Source organism: Oryza brachyantha, chromosome 9, assembly GCF_000231095.2.
Source record: "Oryza brachyantha chromosome 9, ObraRS2, whole genome shotgun sequence".
Classification (NCBI taxonomy): Eukaryota; Viridiplantae; Streptophyta; class Magnoliopsida; order Poales; family Poaceae; genus Oryza; species Oryza brachyantha.
This window is the reverse complement of record NC_023171.2, coordinates 2,979,516-3,007,218: the sequence shown is the minus strand read 5'-3', so window position 1 is coordinate 3,007,218 and position 27,703 is coordinate 2,979,516. Positions and strand designations below refer to the sequence as shown.

At 39.6% G+C, this 27,703-nt stretch overlaps 2 protein-coding genes across 2 annotated transcripts; both read left to right on the top strand.

The window, feature by feature from the left end:
* The first annotated feature begins 531 nt into the window (after positions 1 to 531).
* LOC102706034 (auxin transport protein BIG) lies at positions 532 to 22,057 on the top strand. The gene is made up of 13 exons (XM_015840785.2): positions 532 to 633; positions 811 to 976; positions 1,071 to 7,090; positions 7,229 to 7,846; positions 7,955 to 8,135; positions 9,283 to 9,517; positions 9,850 to 14,385; positions 14,490 to 14,712; positions 14,836 to 15,234; positions 16,468 to 16,611; positions 18,578 to 19,600; positions 19,727 to 20,230; positions 20,976 to 22,057. The coding sequence occupies exons 2-13, from the start codon at positions 829 to 831 to the stop codon at positions 21,786 to 21,788; spliced, it is 14,844 nt and encodes a 4,947-aa protein (XP_015696271.2). The 5' UTR covers positions 532 to 633; positions 811 to 828; the 3' UTR covers positions 21,789 to 22,057.
* Positions 22,058 to 23,637: 1,580 nt separating this feature from the next.
* Positions 23,638 to 27,454, top strand: LOC102705281 (GDSL esterase/lipase At2g42990-like). Its single transcript, XM_040527532.1, has 3 exons — positions 23,638 to 24,018; positions 25,337 to 25,826; positions 27,126 to 27,454. The coding sequence occupies exons 1-3, from the start codon at positions 23,638 to 23,640 to the stop codon at positions 27,317 to 27,319; spliced, it is 1,065 nt and encodes a 354-aa protein (XP_040383466.1). The 3' UTR covers positions 27,320 to 27,454.
* The last annotated feature ends 249 nt before the right edge of the window (positions 27,455 to 27,703 follow it).

The window sequence follows — 27,703 nt, the reverse complement described above, 5'->3', positions numbered from 1 at the left end:
TGTTTTAAGTATTTATTTGTCTCTTTTAAGTGGGGATCTATAGATGTTACATTTCTTTACCTTGTGCATCTTGCTTGATGCCTTAAAGTAAATGCATTGCTGCTTCTGATTTTTTTTTTACAATTGTTCTCTTCTTTTTGTGCTTTATATTTAGCATCGTCTTTCTTGACAGAGTAAGCTTTTATATATTGAGTCACTTATGCATAATTGCAAATCATATAGTATGTAATTATTGCCTCAGTTGAAGGTTCTGTAGCTTCAAGTTGCTTATGATGTCAGTACTGAATACAAAAAATGTGTCAATAATCATTTTCTGGTCATGCACAATTGTCATTTTCTCATTGGCTAAAATATTTCTCATATCTCCTGCCTTTTGCTATTTTATGTGCTTTTTATTAACTGTTAGGACCATTTTAAAAGAGTCACCATGAACATGTTAATCATCTCCTCGAGAAACAAATGTCTGGCAACTTGCAAAGTTCCAATCTGTTTCTCACCTTTTTTCCTTTGCATGTTTTGTTATTAGTGGAGCAAGTGGAGTCAACAATTGTGGAGATTGTGGAGAGGTCTTTGGAATTCTGCCTATTGTATCTTGAAAAATCATCATATGCTTGCGATGACTATGGTTTACTGGTAAGTTCTATGGACTTGATTTTTTTTGGGGAAATGATTGTGTTGACCTAAAAGATCACTTCGTGTTATCACCATGCTGATCCTGTTCTCTTACTTTTAATCTGCATTTTTGGGAAGTCTCTGAGTGTCTGACAATATCTAACTTAGCATTTGTTTTTATGTTTTGCATCTTTTCAGAATGAAGTTGCCTATTTCATGGAATCCGTGCTGCTTAAAGGGATTCCTAGCAAGGTTTACTCATTGGAACCCAGTGTTGTAAATGATGTTATTGAACAGTGGTCTTCTGTCCAAGTTGATTCTGAGTGGGTCAGCCCTCAAGAGAAGTATTTCTGCTATTTAAAAGGTTAACTCCTGGGAACTTGTCCCTTCAAATGTAACTCAAGGTTTATGCAAGTTGGTGCTTCATTTGCTGATCATCTTTTTTATGGCACAATCAGGCTTCAATTGCTCAAACAGTGGAGATGATCTGCAACGGTTTCGTTTGACCTTATCACCTGAATGTTTACAGCAAGATTATGTTATTGCAGAGAATACTGAATCACTGTACACAGTGCCCCCAAACGGAATTCTGTCAATAGCGCAGCACTTTGCAGTTGTTCACCTAAATTGCATACCGCTCCTTCTTACGTTGGTTCAGAAGCTTTGCCAATCTCCAGCTTTGGATGTGATAGAAGATACAAACTTCAACATGAGGTTGTCTTTTGGCCAAAGAATTTTGAAGTTAGTACATGGCTTGGCTATGGAATTTCCTTGTGACACTTCTGATACGATGATTCTTACTTCCGTAGCAAGATGTACTGATAGTCTGCCAGTGTTGTTTAGACTTAAGTTCAAGTTCTCTAACCATGACCGAGTGTTCTCTGGAGATGGTGTTGGAACTGTGTTGCTGCAAATACTTGACGAATTTCTACAGCTAATTCATATTATCTTCTGCAACAGTGATATTTGTTGTACAGTACAGGTATGCGTACTTGCCTCCCTGTTGGAAATTTTCAGCCCTGAAAAATGGAAATATGACAAATCTGCTGCTTGCTTGATGCCCCCTTTAGCTTATTCACCCCACATTGTTCAATATGTGTTGAAACTTCTTAATGATACCAAACGTTGGACAAGCCGTGTTGACAGGGACAGACCTGGCAAATATGTTATAGGTTATTCATGCAATTCTGAGATAGATAGTTTGTTTTGCCATACTCGTTCAAAGAAAGTGCCTTTGCTGAAGAAATACGCATGTGACGAGTATCTACAACTAATCTTCCCTCCAGAAGAGCAATGGTTGGATGATTTGGTACATCTTATCTTCTTCCTCCATGAAGAAGGAGTAAAATCAATGTCTATACTTGAAAAGACGCAGTCGAGTTGCATGAAGCAAGTTACTCTTTCAGAGTTGGAGTCTGTGGCTAGTCATGAGGAAGAAGCATTGTTTGGAAATTTATTTGCTGAAGCCCGCTCCACAGGAGTAGCTGACAGTGTTGAACAGCCGATTTCTCTAGGGAGTGGCCCTTCTAGCAGCCAGCATGGCCCTATTCAATTAGCTGCTGACTTGATATGCTTTATGAAGATGTCCATCTTCTCCCCTGAATGGTGCACTGCTATATATATGATTGCTTGCAGGAAGTTCAACAGCAATCATTTGGAACAGTTTCTTTCAATACTTCAGTGTCCAGCCTTTTGCTCTGATGAAAGCAATGCTACAACATCATTCTCTGTGGTTAGCTCATTGCATATCAACACAGCTTGTTTTGAACTTCTCCAGATGTTTCTTATTTCTGATGAATGCCCGGCGTCTTTAAGAGAGGACCTTGTGGATAAAGTGTTTAATGCTGATAATGGGATGCATACTTACAACAATTATACGCTTGCTCTAGTGGCATGTGCTATCATCTCTGGGACAAGCTCTACTTATAATCTTGGAAGAAAAGTTTTTGTTCAGTATGTTGGTTATCTTTTGGAGAAAGCAAATGATAAATCATCCAGCTCATTGGATTTCAATAATTTCTGCAAAATTCTTCCTTGTGCCTTCCACCTGGAAATTCTTTTGGTGGCATTCCATTCAACAACTGGGCCAGAAAAGGCTGACTTGATCAATATTGTACTTTCCTCCCTAGAAAAAATGAAACAGCCTCCACTTGGAGTAAATGCATCTGGACTCACAAGATGGGGTTTACTCCTGTCAAGACTCCTGCTTGTCTTGCAGCATATGTTGTTGTATCCGGTAACACATCCGTCATGGTTGCTTATGAGATTACGATCCAGAATGAGAGATATTATGTTGAAAGAAGGCCAGTCACGATCCATGAACGATTGCTTGCCATCCGTCACAACTGAGATTGTGGAGGGCATTTTTGCTGATACCATCAAGGAGTATGCTTTGACTAGTAGTTTATTCCCTCAATTGATTGATGTGACTCCAGCTCATACTGAATTGTATTTTGATAAGTCTGCTCTTGAAGCTTTAGGCTTGAACTTTGCTGATTTGGGTGTAACAATCTCTGAAATTCTTGGTGTTTGGAAGGGTAAGAAAGCTGAAGTGATGGAGGATCTCATTGTGGAGAGATACTTATTTTTGATTTGCTGGAGCACTCTCTCTGGTATAGGTTACAATGGTGGATACGAAGGTCTGTTGAATCCTGACTTTGCTGATGTAAACCTTTTCATTTCATTTGCTCTCAGTGTAAGTGATGATACTTCATCACTTTTGGATTCCAATCTGCCTTCTGTTATTTTTGGATTCCTAGAATTGTTGCATTCTGAGCTTCGTTGTGGTTCAAGTGTGCTAGAAAGTTGGGATTTCCCCAGGAAAGGAGCATGGCTTTCTCTTATTCTGTCTCTCATTAATTCTGGTTTTTGGGGGCACCAAATAAGTGAGAAACCTGATATTGATTTGCACGGAAAGCAGTTGGTCCATGATGCAGAACTATTTGGGAAGAGTTTGCTTCCATACATAAGTGAAAATAGTGGACGTTGTTTAAATGTCCTGTCATCTCTGTTGGAGACTTATCTTCATACTTTCAAGGAAGCATATATCTCATTTTTCCATAAAGGGATGGAATCTAAGGATCATTGTTATCCTTCCTGGCTGCTTAAACATTCTGTATTTGATAAATCCAAGCATCAGCTTCTCTTTGATAAAGTTGGTTCAAACATTATGCTGGATCCTTTATTTGACCTTTCATCAAGGGTTGATCGAGTTGCTATGAAATTGGGTGATGGACGGAAAGAATACTTTCTCTTGAAGTGTTTGTTGCATGGATTCCCATTGAATTCTGCGTCCAACAACAGTGCTATCCTTTCTTGTGTTCTGGTGATAAATGAGATCATAAACACACTCAATGGATGTATAAAGATCATGTGGCCCGATGACAGAGATCTAGTTGGTGCTGGTGTTAAATCCAAACTACTTAGTTTGGTAATGACTATAAAGTCAGACAGAATGTTCACATCTATCCACAAGCTGTGTGATTCTATATTTATGAGCCTAATTGACAACAAGGATGATCTGGTTGGTTATAGTGACTTATTTGTTCTGAAGCAGTTAGAAGGGTACCTGGCGGACATCAACTCGAAAGAAAGCATGGATCATGTTGTGAAAGAAATTATGGTTTCTACAGTTGTTGATCTAGTGGAAGACCTCCGATCTAAAACACACGTGTTTAAATTCTTCCTTGGTGATGCAGAAGGAGCACCTTATGGAGCAAACAATCTTTTTGCTCCCGAGCAGGCTGATATGCCCATTTTTATTGATGTACTGGACAAATGCCAGTCTGAGCAGGTTAATTTGAAGATTCTTAACTTGTTTACTGATATTTTAGGTGATGATGGTCTTTGTCCTGATCTTAAGCAGAAGTTGCAACACAAATTTATTGGAATGGATGTGTCCTGCTTTTCTTCTTGGCTAGAATTTAGAATGCTGGGTCATTCTGTGAAGATTGAAAGTACCAATAGTACTACATCAGGTACTACAACACTCAGAGAATTGGCAATGGATTTTCTTATGCGCCTTACCTGCCCTTCATCTGAGATACTGGCCAAAGAGCTTCAGCATCACCTCTTTGACTCAATGCTCTTATTACTTGATAGAGCATTTATGTCATGTGACCTTCAGACTGCTAAAGCACATTTCCATTTTATTTCTCAACTGTCAACTGAGGAATCACATTTCAAGCAGCTCTTTGAAAAAACACTCACACTGATGGAGAATATGGTTGGTAATGAGGGTTTGCTTCATACTTTGAAGTTTATGTTTACTTGTGTGGAGTCAGTGTTTGGTGATGCTGGATTAAACAGAAGTGCACTTAAGAGGCTTTCTTCTAAAAGTTCTGGGGACAGTTTTGGTTCAGGATCTCTCATCCCAAAGCAACTGAAGAATTCAGGCAGTCTTGTTCTTCGCACCAATCAAGAAAGTAATTCCACTGTTGATTGTGATGCTAGCTCCGGTGAGGAAGATGAAGATGATGGAACATCTGATGGGGAATTGGTCAGCATTGATAGAGATGAGGAAGAGGATGGAAACAGTGAAAGAGCTCTTGCAACCAAAGTGTGCACATTTACATCCAGTGGTAGCAATTTCATGGAACAACATTGGTACTTCTGCTATACATGTGATTTGACTGTTTCCAAGGGTTGCTGTTCTGTTTGTGCCAAGGTGTGCCATCGAGGGCATCGTGTTGTTTATTCCCGGTCAAGCCGTTTCTTCTGTGACTGTGGAGCTGGGGGTGTTAGAGGAAGCAGCTGTCAGTGCTTGAAACCTCGTAAATTTACTGGTACCTCTAGTGTATCACCTCCTGTCACGAGCAGCTTCCAGCCAATATTGCCTTATCATGAGGATATGGAGCATGTTGCAGACAGTGGTTCTGATTTTGAAGATGACATCTCAGTTGAAGCTGATAATTGCATCAAGCTATCTGTGCCAAAAGGCTTTGGTGATGAGCTTCCTGTATTTCTTAAAGATCTTGATATTGAAGCTCGAATGCTTGAACTTTGCAAGAAGTTGCTTCCCATGATACTTAGCCAAAGAGAGCTCAATCTTTTGAAGGACAGGAAAGTATTTTTAGGAAGTGATATGCTCATGGCACAAGCTTCTGATATTTTTCAACTGAAGAAAGCTTTCAAAAGTGGATCGCTGGACCTGAAGATAAAAGCAGATTATCCAAATTCAAGGGAACTTAAGTCACATCTTGCAAATGGGTCTCTTACTAAATCGTTGCTAAGTACCAGCATTCGAGGTAAGCTTGCTGTTGGAGAAGGGGATAAAGTAGCTATATTTGATGTGGGACAAATTATTGGACAGCCTACTGCAGCTCCTATTACAGCAGACAAAACAAACGTGAAGCCTCTCTCCAGGAACATAGTTCGCTTTGAAATTGTTCATTTGATTTTCAATCCATTAGTAGAGCATTACCTATGTGTTGCTGGGCTTGAGGATTGTCAAGTACTAACATTAAATAGTCGTGGTGAGGTAACTGATCGGCTTGCAATTGAACTTGCTCTGCAAGGAGCATATATTCGTCGTGTGGATTGGGTTCCAGGTTCTCAGGTGCAACTCATGGTAGTAACGAACAAGTTTGTGAAGATATATGATCTCTCGCAGGACAACATTAGCCCATTGCATTATTTTACTGTGGCTGATGATATAATTGTTGATGCCACGCTTGTTCCCTCATCAATGGGAAAATTGGTGCTTCTTGTTCTTTCTGAAGGAGGCCTTTTATATAGGTTGAGTGTTGCATTGGCAGGTGATGTTGGTGCCAAAACATTGACTGATACAGTCTTCGTGAAAGATGCAGTATCTATGCACAAAGGTCTCTCATTGTACTTCTCATCAACCTACAGGCTTCTATTTGTGTCTCATCAAGATGGCACAACTTTCATGGGGCGCCTGGATGCTGATTCTTCATCAATTACTGAATTGTCCTACATATGTGAGAATGATCAAGATGGTAAATCCAAGCCAGCAGGTCTGTACCGTTGGAGAGAGCTAATAGTTGGCAGTGGGACTCTTGCTTGCCTATCAAAGTTTAAATCAAACACTCCTCTTGCTGTATCTTTAGGTCCTCATGAGTTGTTTGGATACAATATGAGGCATGCAAGTAATTCAAATGCTCCACTTGTTGGCATTGCCGCATATAAGCCTTTATCCAAAGATAAAGCACATTGTCTTCTCTTGTATGATGATGGAAGCCTTAATATTTATTCACATACACCTAATGGAAGTGATAGTTCAACAACCCTTACTGCAGAACAGACAAAGAAGTTGGGCAGCAGTATCCTTAGCAGTAGAGCTTATGCTGGCACAAAACCAGAATTTCCTCTTGATTTTTTTGAGAAGACGACTTGCATCACATCTGATGTGAAATTCAATAGTGACACGACCAAAAGTGGTGATTCTGAAAGCATCAAACAAAGACTGAGCTCAGATGATGGCTATTTGGAAAGTTTGACATCTGCTGGCTTCAAGGTAGAAAGTTACATGTCTCGATTAGCCCATTGGTGTACTGTGATTTTTATTTTGCATGGGGCTAGCTTATGCTTATATTTTACTACTACTATGTACTTGACATTGATTACTTATCCATGCTCTATTATTTGGCTGTAGGTAAATATTTCAAATCCAAACCCTGATATCGTCATGGTTGGCTGCCGAATCCATGTGGGTAACACATCTCCTAGCAATATCCCTTCAGAAATCACAATTTTCCACAGAGTCATTAAGCTGGATGAAGGCATGAGATCTTGGTATGATATTCCGTTCACTACTGCTGAATCACTCCTGGCTGACGAAGAATTCACAATTATTGCTGGTCGGACATTCGATGGTTCATCTATTCCTCGGTTAGATTCTATTGAAGTGTATGGCCGTGCCAAAGATGAATTTGGATGGAAAGAAAAAATGGATGCTGCACTTGATATGGAAGCGCATGTCCTAGGTGGTAGTTCTGCTAGTGGAAAGTCTGGAAAACATGCTCAAACAATGCAAGCTGCTCCTATCCAGGAGCAGGTTTTGGCAGATGCTCTCAGGATCCTGTCAAGGATATACCTGCTTTGCCAACCAAGTTCCTGTACAGATACAACTGATGCAGATATGGAACTTAACAATCTAAAATGCAGATCTTTGTTGGAAACAATCTTTCAGAGTGACAGGGAGCCTATGTTACATTCTGCTGCATGCCGTGTCCTTCAGGCCGTGTTCCCGAAGAAAGAAATATACTATCATGTAAAGACACCAAGTATCTTTACATATGGTTCTTAATATTTATATGGTGCTATTGTTTTCTTTTGACTTGTGGTTATATTTCTAAGTTACTCAACTTTTTTTTCTCAGGTTAAGGACACCATGCGCCTTCTAGGGGTAATAAAATCGCTTCCTGCAATTACTTCAAGACTAGGAGTTGGAGGTGCCGCATCCAGTTGGGTTACAAAAGAATTCATAGCCCAGATTCACACTGTGTCAAAAGTTGCTATGCACAGGAAATCAAACTTGGCCTCCTTTCTTGAGACCCATGGTATTAATTTACTTTTTTTTCTGAAGTTCGTACTCCCATCAGTCTTATTAAGTCATTTTGTCGCATTCTATTCAAAATCTTTTAAAGTTTGACCATTCATACTTTTAAAATCATCACTTCATTAGTGTTCACCGTGAAATTTTGACTTTGACATCATGATTCCAATATGATGATGTTAATATTTTACTAATGCACATAACGAAACTAGGACCATAATTATATGTCAAGGACTGTAGACATAAGAAAAAGTGATATTCCTACTGGAAGCTGTAAACTTTTTCATAAGCATTATAGGACGTTGGTCTTGCAGAATTGATTTAATCATAGTGAATCTTTGCCAATCCAAGTGAATTTTTTTATGATCTGAAAACCATACAAAAGAAGTCCCTTTAGTATTCTCAACGCCAAAAACAGTTAAGAGTAAGAAAAAATTCCCTTGCCTTTTAATTTAAACCTATATACTCAACGAATCTGCTCTTACTGATGATTAAATGCTGCCAAATTGTCTTGTGTTGTGTTCTGTGTGCATGCGCATAGAAATCTTGTTGGAGTGCATTAATATCTTTCAATCTATCAATACAAGAAGCCAGCTACACGCTGTGTCCTTTATGTTAATTGTTGTATGTCTCCTTGTTCTGGGTAAGCTGTATGCTATCCGCAATGTCACAAGAAAGGTAGGGTAAGCGATTGTGAAGAGTACACTTGTTGAGTAATATCCATGAGTTCTCTGGCAGTTTTCATCATATCTAACTGCAAAGATAGTAAGCAATGAATTGATTATTGCTGGCTTTTCTTTCTTGAGTGTGCTTCTTTGTCAACTCAAGTATACAAGAAGTTCTTGGGTTGGACACGGTTACTAAGGAAGTAGGTGGGGATTAAATGGGGGAAGATTGTGATTGGTTAAAAAGAGGAACTAGGTGGGGTAAATTAAAATGTGTAAGGTTGTGATTGCTCTGGAGATGTTATATTCTGGGAAAAAATTGAATGCTAGAATTTTTTATATTTTGGGACGGAGGGAGTATATTCGTAGAACACTGTAAATGCAACTGTCTTTTCATTTAGAATGTTGTTGCTGTATCAACATATGGCTGGTAAAATTGGCATATCTGCTAAATTGTAAATACTAATATATCCTCGTCTTATGCAGGCACTGGACTAGTTGATGGTCTAATGCAAGTTTTCTGGGGTATTTTGGATTTAGACAGGCCAGATACACAAACGATAAATAGCCTTGTTGTACCCTGTGTGGAATTTATTTATAGCTATGCTGAATGCTTGGCCTTACATTCAAATGAAAAATCTGGAGTATCAGTAGCACCTGCGGTTGCCTTATTGAAGAAGTTACTATTTGCACCATATGAAGCAGTTCAGACTTCTAGCAGGTGATTTTTTTTTTCTTTTGTATTGCCTATGGAGCATTTTGACATTAACTAGTACTCCCTCTGCCTTAAAGACTTCATTTTTAGTCATCTAACATATATGTATACAAGTCTACAAAGACTAGAATGCCCTTCACTTTTTCAAACCCCAATGCATATGACTTCTTCAAATCCTAATGCATTTGTCAAAAAATGCAATAATTGGTCAAAAAATGAAGTCCTTGTTGGACAAACAACATGAGCTAAAAATGAAGTCTTTTTGAGACAGGGCTAGTATTGTTGTAGTCTTACAAGCACTCAGGATTTTTCCTCTTTTTTTGTGGCTGGCTTTTCAGTTTGGCTATTTCATCACGGTTTCTCCAAGTCCCTTTCCCAAAGCAGACAATGATAGCTAATGATGATGCTCCTGACCATCATGCAAAAGCAAGTGCTTCAATTCCAACCACTGGAAATTCTCAGGTCATGATTGAAGAAGATCCTGCCACATCATCGGTGCAATATTGTTGTGATGGTTGTTCCACTGTTCCAATACTTAGGCGAAGGTGGCACTGCAACATATGTCCAGATTTTGACCTATGTGAAACCTGCTATGAGATTCTTGATGCAGATCGTCTACCTGCACCACATTCAAGAGACCATCCCATGTCAGCAATACCAATTGAGCTTGATACGTTTGGGGGTGAAGGAAATGAAATTAATTTCTCAGTCAATGAACTATCAGATCCTAATGTCCTCCAAGCTCCTGCCAACAGAAGTATCCAGACCTCACCATCACCAATTCATGTACTGGATGCAAGTGAGTCTGTAGATTTCCATGATTCCATGCCAGAACAAAGAACGGTATCAATTTCTGCATCAAAACGTGCCATTAACTCTCTGCTACTTAGCTGTCTAATTGACGAGCTTAGTGGCTGGATGGAGACCACAACTGGCACTCGGGCTATACCTATAATGCAGCTGTTTTACAGACTTTCTTCTGCAGTTGGCGGACCTTTCATGGATAGCACAAAACCTGAAAATTTGGATTTAGAAAAGTTTGTGAAGTGGCTTATAGATGAAATCAATATAAGTAAGCTATTTCCTGTGAAAACACGGTGTTCTTTTGGGGAAGTATCTATCCTTGTTTTCATGTTTTTTACATTAATGTTCCGTAGCTGGCATCAACCTGGGACTGATGGCTCTCATTCAAAGTCAGGTGGGAGCTCTGATTTGACCGAAAAGGGTCCTGTTCATGTCCAAGTAGCAACCATGACTCTTCCATCCTCCAGTGGTGACCATGATAAAAATGAATTTGCTTCCCAGTTGATTCGTGCCTGTTCTGCTCTCAGGCAACAATCCTTTCTAAATTATTTGATGGATATACTGCAGCAACTTGTTCATGTTTTTAAGTCATCTTCCGTAAATGGTGAAGGTGGTTCTTCTAGTTCAGGCTGCGGATCCCTATTGACAGTACGGAGAGAGCTACCAGCTGGAAACTTCTCTCCTTTTTTCTCAGATTCATATGCCAAGTCCCATCCGACTGATCTGTTCATGGACTACTACAAACTGTTATTGGAGAATACATTCAGGCTTGTATATAGCATGGTTCGACCAGAAAAGGAGAAAACCGCTGAGAAAGATAAAAGTTGCAAGGTTCCCAACACCAAGGATCTAAAGTTGGATGGATATCAAGATGTTCTTTGCAGTTATATCAGCAATGCTCATACAACGTTTGTTCGGAGGTATGCAAGGAGGCTATTTCTTCATCTGTGTGGCAGTAAGACTCATTATTATAGTGTCAGGGATTCATGGCAACATTCACATGAAGTCAAGAAACTTCATAAAATCATCAATAAGTCTGGGGGATTTCGAAATCCCGTGCCCTATGAGAGAAGTGTTAAGCTTATAAAATGTTTGTCTACTCTTTGTGATGTGGCTGCATCAAGGCCAAGAAATTGGCAAAAGTTCTGCTTGAAGCACTTGGATCTTCTTCCTTTTCTGATGGACAACTTTTACTATTTCAGTGAAGAGTGTATTATCCAGACTCTCAAGCTTTTAAACCTAGCATTCTATTCAGGAAAAGATGCTAACCATAGTGCACAGAAAGCAGAGAGTGGAGATATTGGAGGTTTTACAAGGGCTAGCTCACAGTCGTCAGATTCAAAAAAGAAGAGGAAAGGTGATGATTGCTCCGAAGGATCCTCAGAAAAAACCTGCATGGACATGGAGCAGGTTGTTGGAGTGTTCACAGGTAAGGATGGCGATGTCTTGAAACGTTTTGTTGATACATTCCTATTAGAATGGAACTCAACAAGTGTGCGCCATGAGGCCAAAAGTGTTCTATTTGGACTGTGGTATCATGCAAAGAGCTCATTTAAGGAGAACATGTTAACAACTCTACTGCACAAGGTGAAGTATCTACCCATGTATGGGCAGAATATCATCGAGTACACTGACCTCATGACATGTTTACTAGGAAAAGCTAATGATTCTACTGCAAAGCAAAGTGACAATGAACTTCTGAATAAATGTTTAACATCTGATGAAATAAGCTGCATTTTTGACACACTTCATTCACAAAATGAGCTTTTGGCAAATCATCCAAACTCCCGTATATACAACACACTGAGTTGCTTAGTGGAGTTTGATGGCTATTACTTGGAGAGTGAGCCTTGTGTTACCTGCAGTTGCCCAGATGTTCCATACTCGAGAATGAAGCTTGAAAGTCTGAAGTCTGAGACCAAATTCACCGGCAATAGGATAATAGTGAAATGTACTGGAAGCTTTACTATACAGTCAGTGACAATGAATGTTTATGATGCTCGCAAGTCAAAGTCAGTGAAAGTGCTTAATCTATATTACAACAACAGGCCGGTAACAGACTTGTCAGAACTGAAGAATAATTGGTCTCTCTGGAAGCGTGCTAAAAGCTGTCATCTTACCTTTAATCAGACAGAATTGAAAGTTGAGTTCCCCATCCCAATCACAGCATGCAATTTCATGATTGAGCTTGATTCGTTTTATGAAAATCTTCAAGCATCTTCCCTTGAGTCATTGCAATGCCCACGGTGTAGCAGGTCTGTAACTGATAAGCATGGCATCTGTAGCAATTGTCATGAAAATGCATATCAGTGTAGACAATGTAGAAATATTAACTACGAAAACCTTGATTCTTTCCTCTGTAATGAGTGTGGATACAGTAAATATGGTCGTTTTGAATTCCATTTCATGGCAAAACCAAGCTTCTCATTTGATAACATGGAAAATGATGATGATATGAGAAAAGGATTGGCAGCAATTGAGTCAGAATCAGAAAATGCTCATAGACGATACCAGCAGCTGATGGGATTTAAGAAGCCTCTCATCAAACTTGTATCAAGCATAGGTGAACAGGAGATTGATTCACAACAGAAAGATGCTGTCCAGCAGATGATGGTGTCTCTGCCTGGGCCCACAGGCAAGGTAAATCGCAAAATTGCACTTCTTGGTGTGTTGTATGGTGAAAAGTGCAAAGCAGCTTTTGATTCAGTGAGCAAAAGTGTTCAGACATTACAAGGACTGCGCCGTGTTTTAATGACATATCTGCACCAGAAGAATTCTAACGATACCAATGCATTACCAGCTTGTTCAATACCAAGGTCTCCAAGTAGTTGCTATGGCTGTAGTACCACGTTTGTTACTCAATGTTTGGAGTTATTACAAGTGCTGTCCAAGCATGCAAGCTGCAGGAAGCAACTTGTTAGTGCTGGCATTTTATCAGAGTTATTTGAAAACAACATTCATCAGGGCCCCCGAACTGCACGCACTCTTGCAAGAGCTGTGCTTTCTTCCTTCTCTGAAGGTGATGCAGATGCAGTTCAGGAACTGAATAGCTTAATTCAGAAGAAGGTGATCTATTGTCTTGAGCACCATCGCTCCATGGATATTTCGCAATCTACACGAGAAGAGTTACTTTTACTTTCAGAGACCTGTGCTCTTGTGGATGAGTTTTGGGAGGCAAGACTTCGTGTTGCATTTCAATTGTTGTTCTCTTCTATTAAAGTTGGAGCGAAGCACCCTGCAATTTCAGAGCATATTATTCTCCCTTGTTTGAGAATCATTTCTCAGGCTTGCACTCCTCCAAAATCTGATTCTGGTGAAAAAGAGCCTGGTGTGGGAAAATCTAGCTTGATGCAAGGAAAGAATGATGATACAGCTGGCCATTCAGTAACTAATGTGCCCACTTCGAGGACACAATCTGAGGTATCAGGAAAGATTCCAGATGGCAGTCGAAGAGGACAGGATATCTCACTTCTCAGCTATTCAGAATGGGAGAGTGGTGCATCTTATCTTGATTTTGTGAGGAGGCAGTATAAAGTATCACAAGCAGTGAAAGGACTACAGAAAACACGTCATGATTCTCAAAAATCTGATTACCTGGTTCTAAAATATGGACTCAGATGGAAGCGTCGTGCATGTCGGAAGTCATCTAAAGGTGACTTCTCAAAATTTTCCTTGGGCTCCTGGGTGTCAGATTTGATCTTAAGTTCGTGCTCTCAGTCAATAAGATCTGAAATATGCACTCTCATAAGTTTGTTATGCCCATCAAACTCATCCAGACAGTTTCAGTTACTGAACTTGCTTATGTCGTTACTCCCTAGAACGCTGTTGGCTGGTGAAAGTGCTGCAGAGTACTTTGAGTTACTTGGGACAATGATTGATACAGAAGCTTCACGTCTTTTCTTAACCGTTCGTGGTTGTTTAACCACATTATGTTCTTTGATAACAAAAGAAGTGTCCAATGTTGAATCACAGGAGAGAAGCCTTAGCATTGACATTTCACAAGGATTCATTCTCCACAAGCTTGTTGAGCTTCTCAACAAATTTCTTGAAATTCCCAATATTAGAGCAAGGTACTCTTCATATACGCTGCTTGTCCAACCTAATTTCTTGCTTTGTAGACACGCGCCCCCCATGTAGTTTGTTTTCTGTATTTATAATTTTCCCTGTGCTGCAGATTTATGAGTGATAATTTATTATCTGATGTGTTGGAGGCTTTTCTGGTTATCCGTGGGCTAGTTGTGCAAAAGACAAAGTTAATTAATGACTGCAATAGACTTTTGAAGGACCTTCTTGATAGCTTGCTTGTAGAGAGTACTGCAAACAAACGCCAATTTATTCGTGCTTGCATCTCTGGATTGCAAAAGCATGTGAAGGAAAAGAAGAGACGGACATCTCTGGTGAATTTTAAATTCTATTTTGTATTATGTTGTGCTTAATTGAATTCTTTGTTATCAACTCTTACAACAAAATGGGACTATCTGTTACTGTGATGTTCTCTTATCTTGAACTAATCTTTGCAGTTTATTTTGGAGCAACTCTGCAATTTGATTTGCCCAGTAAAGCCTGAACCTGTTTATCTTCTAATTCTAAACAAAGCACATACTCAAGAAGAATTCATTAGGGGCTCTATGACAAGGAATCCATACTCCAGTGCTGAGATTGGCCCACTGATGAGAGATGTGAAAAATAAAATATGCCATCAACTTGATTTGATTGGTCTTTTAGAGGATGACTATGGTATGGAGTTACTGGTTGCTGGGAATATAATTTCACTTGACCTTAGCATCTCCCAAGTCTATGAGCAAGTATGGAGAAAGCACCATGGTCAAACTCAGCATTCTTTGTCCAATGCTAGCACACTGTCTGCTGCTTCATCTGTCAGAGACTGTCCGCCAATGACAGTCACTTACAGACTGCAGGTTAGTTCTGAGGGCTATACTTTGATTTCATTGCCTTCAATTCACTGGCACATTTATAGTTTCAATATCTTTGTTCGCACACACACTTGCTACTACAAACAAATTACTTATTCCCTTTGTGTTTAACTGGCATATTGACCATAATTTTCTTCAGCAAATATTTACTTTCTCAATTGCAATCTCCTTGAGAGAGGGGGGGGGGGGGGGTATCACCACCCACTAACTCATCCCAAAATTCTGACATGTCTTGGTTGATATGATTGTTTTTTAAAATATATAACAACATGCAAACGTTCATAGTCAGTAAATTTGTTCTTAATTTCTTTACAGTTTACATGTACAACGATTTTGTTCTGTTTTGTGTATTAGTCTGTCAATACCTTAGATCCTCCATTGTTAAAAGAAGCCCTCTCCCAGCATACTTTTGCATACCGAACACACGCTGCATCTGAATGCTATGGTCCCATTGTATTACTATTCATCTGAGGTAATTCTTTATTAGCCCCTAAAAGTTAACCAAATTCCTTATTTTCCCTTGTGATATTCCCTCTTCCTTCTTTGCGCCCCATTTTCAACTTGTGTTCCTTATTTGGCTTCTCACTACTTTTATACTTAATTTTTTTAATGAAATGGCCATTTTTCAAGTGGTAGCCTAGCCAGGAAAAATAAAATGTGGCAATGCTTTTGCAGCAACAAAATTTCATATTCGTGTGACATAGAAAAACTATTATAATACATTTTTTTGATAATTAATTAGCACAAACTATATATATACACCTGCATGTGTGTTATGGAGAATAAGTCGCATCTAATTTTGCTGATCGTACTACCGGTTTTTATCAGTGAGCAAGAAAAATAAAATATGCTTGCACATATTAGGAAACAATATGTAAACATTATGGTCATTAAGGGCAAAATAGTCTTGTGATGCTTTATTGGGCAAACAGAAGGGCAATAGAGTGAGAGCAGATTTTGCAATGCAAATAAGGGAATTGATTAACTTCTAGGGTCAAATAAAGAATTTACTATTTATTTATTGGTAAAGCACATTATGTGCAAGAATTGACTGACTGTTGTGAGGCTAATGTGCTTTGCCAATTAATATACGATGAAGACCCTTTCATTCAGATGCAGTGTGCTTAGCGTTTGGAACTTATTTTGCTAATGTGGTTTATGTTTCCTGCCTCTTTCTGGTTGATCTGTGTTCAGAGAGAAACTTTCTTTTCTTTTCAGGGATTAGATGGTGAAGCTACTGAGCCTATGATTAAAGAGTTAGAAGATGAAAGGGAGGAAACACAAGACCCTGAAGTTGAATTTGCTATAGCAGGTGCTGTTAGGGAATGTGGAGGCCTTGAAATTATATTAAGCATGATTCAGGTAAATTATGTTAAGATATTAGTCCTGTTTTTTTTCTTCTCTATAACATCTTATGAAATTAATCTGAACAGATGTACATTTCTTATACTTCTAAGTGAGGGGTAATGTTAGGTTCTGCACCTAATCCCTCATTCTAGATCTTTTTGTGGCTGGAATACGCAGACACGTCTTTAATAATTTTTAAGATATTTTCTAAAAAGTATTACTACCTCTGTTACATATCAAGTGCATTCTTAGGATTGTGAGGACAAATTAGTGGTGCAGAAGAATCCTCTAAATGCTCCTTATTAAATGAGAGGAATTGGGAGTGGGAGGGTAGTTGGGATAGGATGAGGAGAAATTTGAATGTTGGGTGGTGGGAGGGAGATTTGAATGCTAGAATGACACATATTGTGAGACAAAAGCTGGATGCTTTTCTTTCTCAAAAACCCAGGAGAGCTGCATTTCATTTCATTAAGGGGAAGAAAAAACAAAAATACAACACAAAAACAAAAACAAAATAGAAAGTAGGAGAACCCGAGCCCTTTCTACCAAGTCCCACACACACCAGACCAGCTGGATAGCTTAGCTGCCTAGGCTTGCCATCCCACTGAGGAGCTTTTGAAGGCCAGAAGCTCCTGCAACACACCAAAAATAACCCTCATTTTCTACCACTTGTAAGACCGTCGCAACTCTAGGGTTGGCACTATTGGAAACACAGTCGTTGTGGTGCTTCCAAATCTCCCAAGCCACTAGGGTCACCAAAGAGTTAATCTCCTTTTGCACCTCCTTTGGCCGATTCTTGGTTGCTTGGCTCCACCACTTTAGGAAGCGGTTGGCAGAGGGCTGAGGCACAACCTCGGCTAACCCCAGCCTCAGGAAGATTGCCGTGCATACTTGGCGAGAAAAGACACATGAGATCAAAATGTGTTGGATGGATTCTTCACCTTGATCACAAAGGGGACAGCTCACTGAGTGCTGCAGCCCATGCTTAGCCAGTCGATCGGCTGTCCAACACCTATTATTGATAGACAACCAAATGAAGAATTTGCACCAGAGGGGAGCCTTGTTGGAGTGTATAAAGTAAATTGTCCACCTTTTTCTATTAGCTTAGGCTTTTAGGTGCAACTAGTTGGTGCATGCAACTTAACATAGTATTAGAGCCAAAAGGTCTCGAGTTCGAATTCTGGCTGGCACACAACTAAATAAAATAATTACAGCCCACTCCAATATTCCATGCTCGAGACTTGAGGGGATCTCGCGTGAGGGGGAGTATTGGAGTGTATAAAGTGAATTGTCCACCTTTCCCTATTAGCTTAGGCTTTTAGGTGCAACTGGTTGGTGCATGCAACTTAACAAGCCTAACACTTCCAAATATATTTCCAAGGAGCAAACTTGATCGAACCGAGGAAATAGGCTTCATAGGTAGATTTACAAGTGTAAATACCATTTGCGACGAGTTTCCACACATGCTGATCTTGGACATTTTGAGTCAACACATCGTCTACTAGCTCCCAAATGGTCAGGTATTCAACAAGAACCTGGACCGAAAGCCCCCCTGGATGCCAGCAAGCCAACTCCTATTTGTCAAAGCTTGTGCCACAGCACGTTGCTTTCTTGCCCTTTTAGATATTAAAACAAAGAGATTAGGAGCTAATTGAGCAATGGTCTTCCCTTGCAGCCATTGGTCACTCCAAAACTTGTTATTTTCTCCATTTCCATCTATTGTTTTGACAGCCACATCAAAAAGTTGGATGCTAGAGTGGCACTTATTATGGGATGGATGTAGTATGTCTTTCAAATTATTTTACGTAGGTGGTCAACTGGTCTCATATAATCATGCTAAATTTTAAATCTGAAAACAATTAATTACTAATTATATTTCATAATGTAGGCTTATATTATCTTTAGTTGGGATTGATATTTGAATTCTGTTATATAATCCTGTTATTTTTAATGCGACTCCTTAAAATCCTTTTTTCTTCAGAGCCTACGCGAAGATGAGTTAAGATCTAACCAGGAAGAGTTGGGTTCAGTTCTTAACCTTCTGAAGTATTGCTGCAAAATCCGTGAAAATAGATGTGCCTTATTACGCCTGGGTGCACTGGGTTTGCTACTAGAGACAGCCAGGCGTGCATTCTCAGTAGATGCGATGGAGCCAGCTGAGGGCATTCTATTGATTGTAGAAAGTCTTACAATGGAAGCTAATGAGAGTGATATAAGTATTGCGCAAAGCGTTTTTACAACTACTGAGGAGACTGGTGCTGGTGAGCAGGCAAAGAAAATTGTTCTCATGTTTTTGGAGAGGCTATGCCCACCTGATGGTGCCAAAAAATCAAACAAGCAACAAAGAAACGAGGAGATGGTGGCAAGGATCTTACCTAATTTGACCTATGGGGAGCCAGCAGCCATGGAGGCTCTGGTTCTGCATTTTGAGCCCTACCTTATGGACTGGAGTGAGTTTGACCTGTTGCAGAAGCAACATGAAGATAATCCAAAAGATGAAACTTTCAGAAAAAACGCATCCACTCAGAGGTCTGCTGTTGAAAACTTTGTTCGAGTCTCAGAGTCACTCAAGACAAGTTCTTGCGGTGAAAGGCTGAAGGAGATAATTCTAGAGAAGGGCATTACAAAAGCTGCTGTAGTTCACCTGAGGGAAAGCTTCGCTTCTGCAGGCCAGACTAGCTTTAGGACTAGTGCAGAATGGACAGCAGGGTTAAAACTGCCTTCCATTCCACTCATACTGTCAATGTTGAAGGGGCTTGCCAAGGGTCATCTGCCTACACAGAAGTGTGTTGATGAAGAAGACATTCTGCCACTGCTTCATGCTTTAGAAGGAGTGCCAGGTGAAAATGAAATTGGTGCAAGAGCAGAAAATCTTTTGGATACCCTTGCCAACAAAGAAAATAATGGTGATAGTTTCCTGGGAGAGAAGATTCAAGAGCTGCGACATGCTACAAAGGATGAAAAGCGCCGCCGTGCTCTCAAGAAAAGAGAAATGCTACTTCAGGTAACTGTTTCCACTATGGTTTCATGTTATCCTGTATAACATTCTGTGTTTGGTCTTGTGTTATACATGTGTTTGGTAACTGTTGCCACTTTTTTTATGTTTCTCTGCCTTCCTTTCATACACCAGGGGCTAGGAATGCGACAAGAATTTGCTTCTGATGGAGGTAGACGTATTGTTGTCTCTCAACCTATAATTGAAGGCTTGGATGATATGGAAGAAGAGGAGGATGGGTTAGCATGCATGGTTTGTAGAGAAGGGTATACTTTAAGGCCGACTGACATGTTAGGAGTCTATGCATTCAGTAAACGGGTGAACTTGGGTGCGACAAGTTCAGGAAGTGGCCGTGGGGACTGTGTCTACACTACTGTTAGCCACTTCAACATAATACATTACCAATGCCATCAGGAGGCTAAAAGAGCTGATGCTGCACTGAAGAACCCTAAAAAGGAATGGGATGGTGCTACCCTGAGAAATAATGAGACGCTGTGTAACTGCATCTTTCCCTTGAGGGGGCCATCTGTTCCTCCGGGGCAATACACACGATGTCTCGACCAGTATTGGGACCAATTGAATTCTCTGGGACGAGCAGATGGAATTCGCCTCCGCTTGTTAACATACGACATTGTTCTGGTACGTGGCAGTGACTTTGTGTTATTATATCCCTCGAAGTGCATTCTCTAGTTTCCAATGTTCATAGGCCTTGCTTTATTTTACTCATTGGTGAAAACTGTGGGGAGAGGCCATACTAGTAAAATGAACATATATTTGGAGCAACGTGTTTTGCTTCATTTACTAACAAGAAAAGCTGAAATGTGTAATTTACGGTCTTTCTTCTTAGAGAATCTAAAAAATACCATTGACAAACGTCTAAGTCTAAAAAATATCATTAACGAATGCGAGTTCTAAGAAATGTCATCGTACAAATGAATTTGTCTAAGAAATGCCATCGCCGTTATGGTTCCATCCATTTCCACCATTAAAATCACTGTTCATACTATAGCACTTAACGGAAAAAGTTAACGGAACCCTAACGGTGATGGCATTTTTTAGACAAATTCGTTTGTACGATAGCACTTCTTAGAACTCACACTTGTCAATGATATTTCTTAGAATTATGTATTTGTCAATGACATTTGTTAGATTTTCTCTTTCTTCTTATTATGCCTTGTGTAGGTTGCATGCCAATTTTAGCTTTATATTCTGATACAATTCCAAATTTTAACCTAAATCCATAATGAGATTGCCTTGTATTTGATGAAGCGAATTGGGCCTGTCAATTTCATTTTGTTATCACGACATTTTCTTGATATAGGTATTACATTGTACATTCCTCTCGCACATACATAACTAATCAGAGTTCCTTTGATTTCTCTAGATGTTGGCAAGGTTTGCGACAGGTGCTTCTTTCAGCACTGACTGCAAAGGTGGGGGAAGGGAGAGCAACTCGCGGTTTCTTCCTTTCATGATCCAGATGGCTTCTCATCTTGTAGATGGAAGTGCCAACCAACAACGTCATGTCATGGCCAAGGCTGTGGCCTCCTACCTGTCCAATTCACCTTCAACTCCAGAATCTCCTGTTCGACTTTCAGCTCTATCTGGAGCGCGTGGTGGTTCAGGTTCCTCGGAGGAGACTGTACAGTTCATGATGGTCAATTCTCTGCTGTCTGAGTCCTATGAGAATTGGCTGCAGCACCGCCCCGCCTTCCTGCAGAGGGGCATCTACCATGCTTACATGCAACACAAGCATGGACGATCCACCCTCAAGCTTTCTGCTGACGCGTCTTCCTCTGCAGTCCGATCAGATGAAGGATCGTCCGCTGATTCCGGCGACAGCAAGAGGCTCTTTGCCATCGTCCAGCCGATGCTGGTGTACACTGGCTTAATTGAGCAGCTTCAGCAATTCTTCAAAAAAGGCAAATCATCTGGCACGCATAAGGTCGGTGAAAAAGATGAATCAAGTGGTGGTAACCTCGAAGCTTGGGAGATTATAATGAAAGAAAAACTGGGAAACATGAAGGAGATGTTAGGGTTCTCCAAAGATATGCTCTCATGGCTAGAAGACATGACCTCGTCTGAGGACTTGCAGGAGGCCTTTGATGTGATGGGTGCCTTGGCGGATGTGTTCTCTGGTGGTTACACTACATGTGAAGATTTCGTCCGGGCAATCATACACGGTGGAAAGAGCTGAGCGAAATTTTCTGGAGGATGTAATACTTGCCATGTGCCTGTATGTTTGTAAGGTTAGGCAGCTTTTGTGTGCCATCTGTAAACATTATAATCCCTGTTAATTAATTGAATGCTTTCGTCCTGGCATTTACAACCTCCATTCTTGTTCTTGCTCCACATGCAATTGACGGCACTTGGGAAGGTAGATAGCTTGGTTATCTACTGCATGTGTCCTAATATAAGAAGTTTTAGGGTCAACTAGGTATTATGGAAATAAATAGAGAAATTAAATTGGACTAAGAACGGTCTTGAATTCTTGGGACGTTTTTGCTATATTTTAGGCAACACGAATAGAGTGCTCCCTCTAGGGCTAGGGGAGATTGTTGATATTCGATACCTTGGAGAAAAATCATCCTGTGTCCTTTTCGCTCTGTTTACCATTTGTTTTTCTTGTGCTATTTCTTATAGTAGTCGTAGTATAATTGTTAGGAAATGCACTAGGTGGTAAAACTTGAGCTCACTCACGGTCTGGCACTTAGGTCCTGTTTGGTAGGCTCCGACTCCTCTAGCAATGGAGTCTAGAGTGGAGCAGTGAAGCTAGTTGAACTAGCTTTCCTTTTATTTATCAGTTAGTCTACGCCACTCATTTTGCATGGAGTTGAAGCTGTTTGTTTGGGCTTCAGCTTCTGAAGAGATAAAACTAAAACTGAAGTTGTGCCAAAGAGGCACATGCTATAATTTAATTTGCTGCATTTATTTTAAATCGTGCTTTTATGAATCCTACGTCCTCTATATGACATCTTTGATCAAACAGAGCCAATCAAAGTGGTTGAGATGTTGATTAGGGATGTAGGAGTTGGGGCTGCTTCTCAAAATCGTTTAAATGTTGGTTTTTTTTACGTGGCATAGGTCGTCAGATGACTGATCTTTGACGGACGACTCTGCCATCGAAGTTTTTATGTAAACAGGCAGTATGCTAGTTGTTGTTGGATAAAAAATAGTTAATTGGAAGCAAGATGGAAGAAAATTTAAAGCTTAGTCTTACAGTTTTTAATTTTGTTTTGTTGTTCCTCAGTTGAGTCTAGACTATTGTATTTAATTTATATGGGCATGTGAATATAGAGTTTATATTTCTATCCATCATGATTATCTTGACTCTTTTTTGTCTAGATTAAGTTACAAGCTAGGGTGGAAATTTAATTAAGCTTGGACGATCTGATTCGTTCGCTAGCACATTGAATAGTTCGCCGATAAGTACCAGCAGCAGGGTAAGCGTTAACGCGCTACCGCGTGACGGTAAAAAATGAATTAAAAATTTGACCAAATTTTAATATGAATTTAGATTGTTTAGCCAGGGTTATCACGATGTAACGGTCGGAACCACTAGAAGCAGTAGTGATGCCCCCGCGGTAACGTAATCCCTGACCAGCAGCTGTCGGCGGTAGCTTCACCAGATGATCTACCGACTACGTACTATGTATGGTCGCTGGCTACCATGCATGCATGCATGCGGCCACATAATTAAGCTAACAAGGAGGATTAATTAATGCAAGACCCATGAGTAAGTACGTATAGTTATATATCCTATCAGCATGCAAGCTTTTGGCGTCAAGAAATTGGATCAGATATATATATAATTAATTAATCTGTATCACGTGCGTACACTTACCAAAAATTTGTAGCTAGCTAGCTGCATGTGTGTAGCAAAGCAAACGCCTCGGGGACGGATGAACAACAATACCGGCTAATCGTTGGCGTGCCCTTCTCGCTGCATGGGCAGGCACATGAATCCCAAAGCTGCAACAATGACTATAAAAAAAACACAAGCACGTAACCAGCTAGTGACGATTAAAAATTTTTGTACTACCAAAATGTTTCCGCAACAAGGCAAGGCCGTGGTGGTGGCGGTGGTGGTTTCGCACGTCTTGTTGATTGCTGGCAAGGGGCTCGCCGGCGGAGTCCCGGCGGTGATCATGTTCGGCGACTCCACGGCGGACACGGGTAACAACAACTTCATCCAGACCATGGCGAGGGGCAACTACCCGCCGTACGGGCGAGACTTCGCCGGTGGCCTCGCCACGGGCAGGTTCTCCAACGGGCGGCTCTCCGTCGACTTCGTCTCCGAGGCGCTGGGGCTGCCGCCGGCCGTGCCGGCGTACCTCGACCCCAACCGCACCATCCACGACCTCGCGTCGGGCGTCAGCTTTGCATCCGCAGGAACGGGCCTAGACAACGTCACCGCGCAAATTCTAGTAAGTAGTATAACCTTTTTTAGTATTGTGACCTAGCTCCTGCTCGTAATTTATTAGCGTGATCGTAAGTTCTTAACCAGTAAAATTAACGGATATAATTATTCATTTTTCTAAGGTTATAACAATATAGGTTGTCTACTAAAATCATGCATACCACCAATTAATTAGCTAGCCATACTTTTTGCTTAGGGTTTTAAATTAAGAACATATTGAGACTCCTTCTACATATAATTCTAAGTAAATAACTCATATACGGTACGTATGTTTTGTGCTTGAGGGAACCAGGGAATGAACGAACATTTTTTATGTAACGTTTACTATATTGTGATTTTTTTAGAACATTAACTAAGCTAGGGAAGATTGTTTCATTCCTCCACGTAAAAACTGGACGGTCAAAACTCATGTTTCATGTTATCTATTTCATTCGAACCCAGGATCTTTCACACACACTCATTGTTATCAATACACTGTAAAACACTTATTGTTCAAAAACAAGATGCTATTGTTTTGACTTCACATTTCAATGTTTGAAATTAAATAAAAACATAATCAACTACAAAGTTTACAAAGTTATAGATCTGATCGAGCTATATAACTTTTATATAGACCACATCTTTATTCGAAGTCATTTAAGCATCTGTTCACTATGACACATTGGATTATCGTTGAGTATATTTGCAAAATGGATATTTTCTTTAAAAAATTAATAATAGCACGGATAGTAGTTAATAACATACCATACTTATTAGGTGGAATGCAGGTAAGATTTACCTATTTTACCATTAAACAGTGGATAGTTCAGATTTAATACTAATATTACCTTCTAAAAAACCTCATGGAACTATGTATTAGTTAGTCGGCAGAATTACAATCATATATACTGAAATTCTCAAGAGAAATTAACAGGCCATATATTTGTTCATGACCCCGTCAAAAACAAGAAATTATACTAAGTCCGCTGAACCTTGTTTGGTACACAAATAAATACTCAACAGTGAAATATAAACTAGTTAGGTATTGTCACTGTTCAACCAGATATGTACTTACACAGCAATTAATTGAACCCTAACCCGGACCAACTAACCCTATACGCAATTACTCTTTTATCGGCCAAATCGTTTTGCTTATAAAAACCTATGAGTAAAATTCTGCATGCGTAGTCTTGCCGTTATAAAATCAACAATGATAAAAAACACACAAGCATCTCCAAAGAAAACTCAAAAAAAAATTAGCTTATGTTAATTATAGGATGTTGCTATAACAAGACTAGAACCTAATTTGTTTAATTACTGGTAATTAATATAAATATATTTTGCAGTCGGCAATGACCCTGACCCAGCAGATAGAGCACTTGAGGCAGTACAAAGAGAAGCTCAGGTGGGGCAAAGGGGAGGCAGCAGCAAACCACATCATAAGCCAGGCGCTCTACATCTTCAGCGTCGGCACCAGCGACTTCCTGCACAACTACTTTGTCTTCCCCATCAGGGGCGACAGGTTCAGCCTTCCGCGGTACGAGGTCTACCTCGCCGACGCTGCCGCGGAGGCGGTGCGCGCCGTGCACCGGCTGGGCGGTCGCCGGGTGAAGTTCGTTGGGCTGCCGCCGCTCGGGTGCCTCCCGGTGGAGAGGACCATCAACCCTGACAAGCCTGGGGATTGCAATGAGATGTACAACCTGGCGGCGCTGGGCTTTAACGCGAGGCTGAAGAGGGTCGTTAAGAAGCTCAATTGGGAGCTCCCAGGGGCAAAGATTGAGCATGTGGACCAATACAGCCTCCTTTCTGACATCATTGCCAAGCCATGGGAATATGGTCAGTACCCTCTAATGAACTTGGCTAAGCTTCACAAATGTTCAAATACTTAATAGGCAATTGCAAATTTGCGTTTAAATCGTTATTACAAAATTACCACTAGAACTGTCATTGGAGTGACATCCTTACAATATAAAAACCAATAGCAAATTTGCAAAAGCTCCAATACTTAAAGTTTAACCAAATTACAGAAAAATAAAGTTTTACCACTACAGTACTAAATTAGTTTTCAATAAGTTTGGTCAAACATAATAAGTTTAATTTTGAAAAAGTAAAAAATATTATAATATAAAATGGAGGGACTAGTATTTTTGGAACTCAAATTTGTTCTAAAAATATCTAGTTTTAACCTAACCTTATCTCAATCAATCATAATAATTTAGTGTCTCCAATCCAATATAAGTACAGTTGAGACAAAATAGTTATAAAAACAACTTAAATGACCATCATTAAATAAGGAGATTGTATAGAGTGAAAGGTAGCTACGGCTAAAATGGACAGAGATTTGAATATGAGATGATTAATGAGACAACTAGTATTCAACAAATACACTCGTTGTGGGATAAATTTGAATTGCAAAAATACGCTTCCATCTACTTTCTCTTTTCAACTAATGATAACATTTCACTATTCAATTTCACCCACTTAGTTAATTTATATCCATAAAACCCTTTAGGGCTTGTTCTGTTTGGAGGACTTTCAATTTATATTTATATGAATGTAGGCATGTATCAATCTATTGGATTTTTTCAAGAGGTTCCTTAATTTGGGTGTATTTTTTCATATGTTTTCTTCCTACAACTTGTCAGAAAGAAATGTTTTCATTCCAATAGACCAAATAGAACTCATAGTCCTTAAGAATCCAAATCATTTGTTTTTCTTAGATATGTTTTGGGATGAGGGAGTAATAAATTATCTCATCTATTGCAAATCTTTGATATGTTATGATAATATACATTTGGTCAAAATCCCAGGTCAAAAAAATATTTGATCAAAATCATAAACTTTAACTACTAATTTTATGTCAAAATAAATCTATAAATCAAATAAATTTGTCATATTATTTTCATTTTTTAAACTAATGACTTAAGAAACTAATGATGGTTAGAGTTTTAAAATTTGGATCAAACCTTACACGGTTAATTTCCATAAAATATATATACTTAGTTTGTTTTCCCCGGATATTAATGTGCTTCCATATGTAAAGTTCATTATGATGTGTATGTTGGTCTAATGTATTACTGTCAATCATCTAATGCAATCGAAATCGAGATATTAATTTCACTGCGATCAAATCAGGTTTTGAGAACTCAATGCAAGGATGTTGTGGCACGGGATATGTGGAGACAGGAATTCTATGTGCCTTGGACGATGCGTTGGCATGCGACAATGCTGATAAGTATGTGTTCTTTGATGCAGTCCATCCATCGGAAAGGACTTACAAAATCATAGCCGATGCAATTGTAAACACCGCTCCACATGTATTCCACTGAATTATCTGTTTTTTTTAAGGAACAAAGCGTTCCATTGATGCTATTTTCTAGTCCGGCAGTACATATTTTATCCATCGTCATCGTAACACAACTGACGATCCAAACATCTGTATGCATTTTAACAATCCATATCATCCTCCCCTATAGCAGGTAGATGTTTCCATTTAGGAAAAAGCTTTGATATAAAAAAACAACATCCTATCATTTAATGATCACCGACTAATTAAGTATTTTTTTTCTTCTTAAATCTTCTATACTTAATTAAATGTTTTTCCGTGTAATAGTCACACACGTAGGTCTAAAGGTCACTCTAAGACCACTTCAGTGTAGAACCTAAATTTTTAGAAAACACGAGCGTGCCAGTCAATTTGACCCTACAACTGA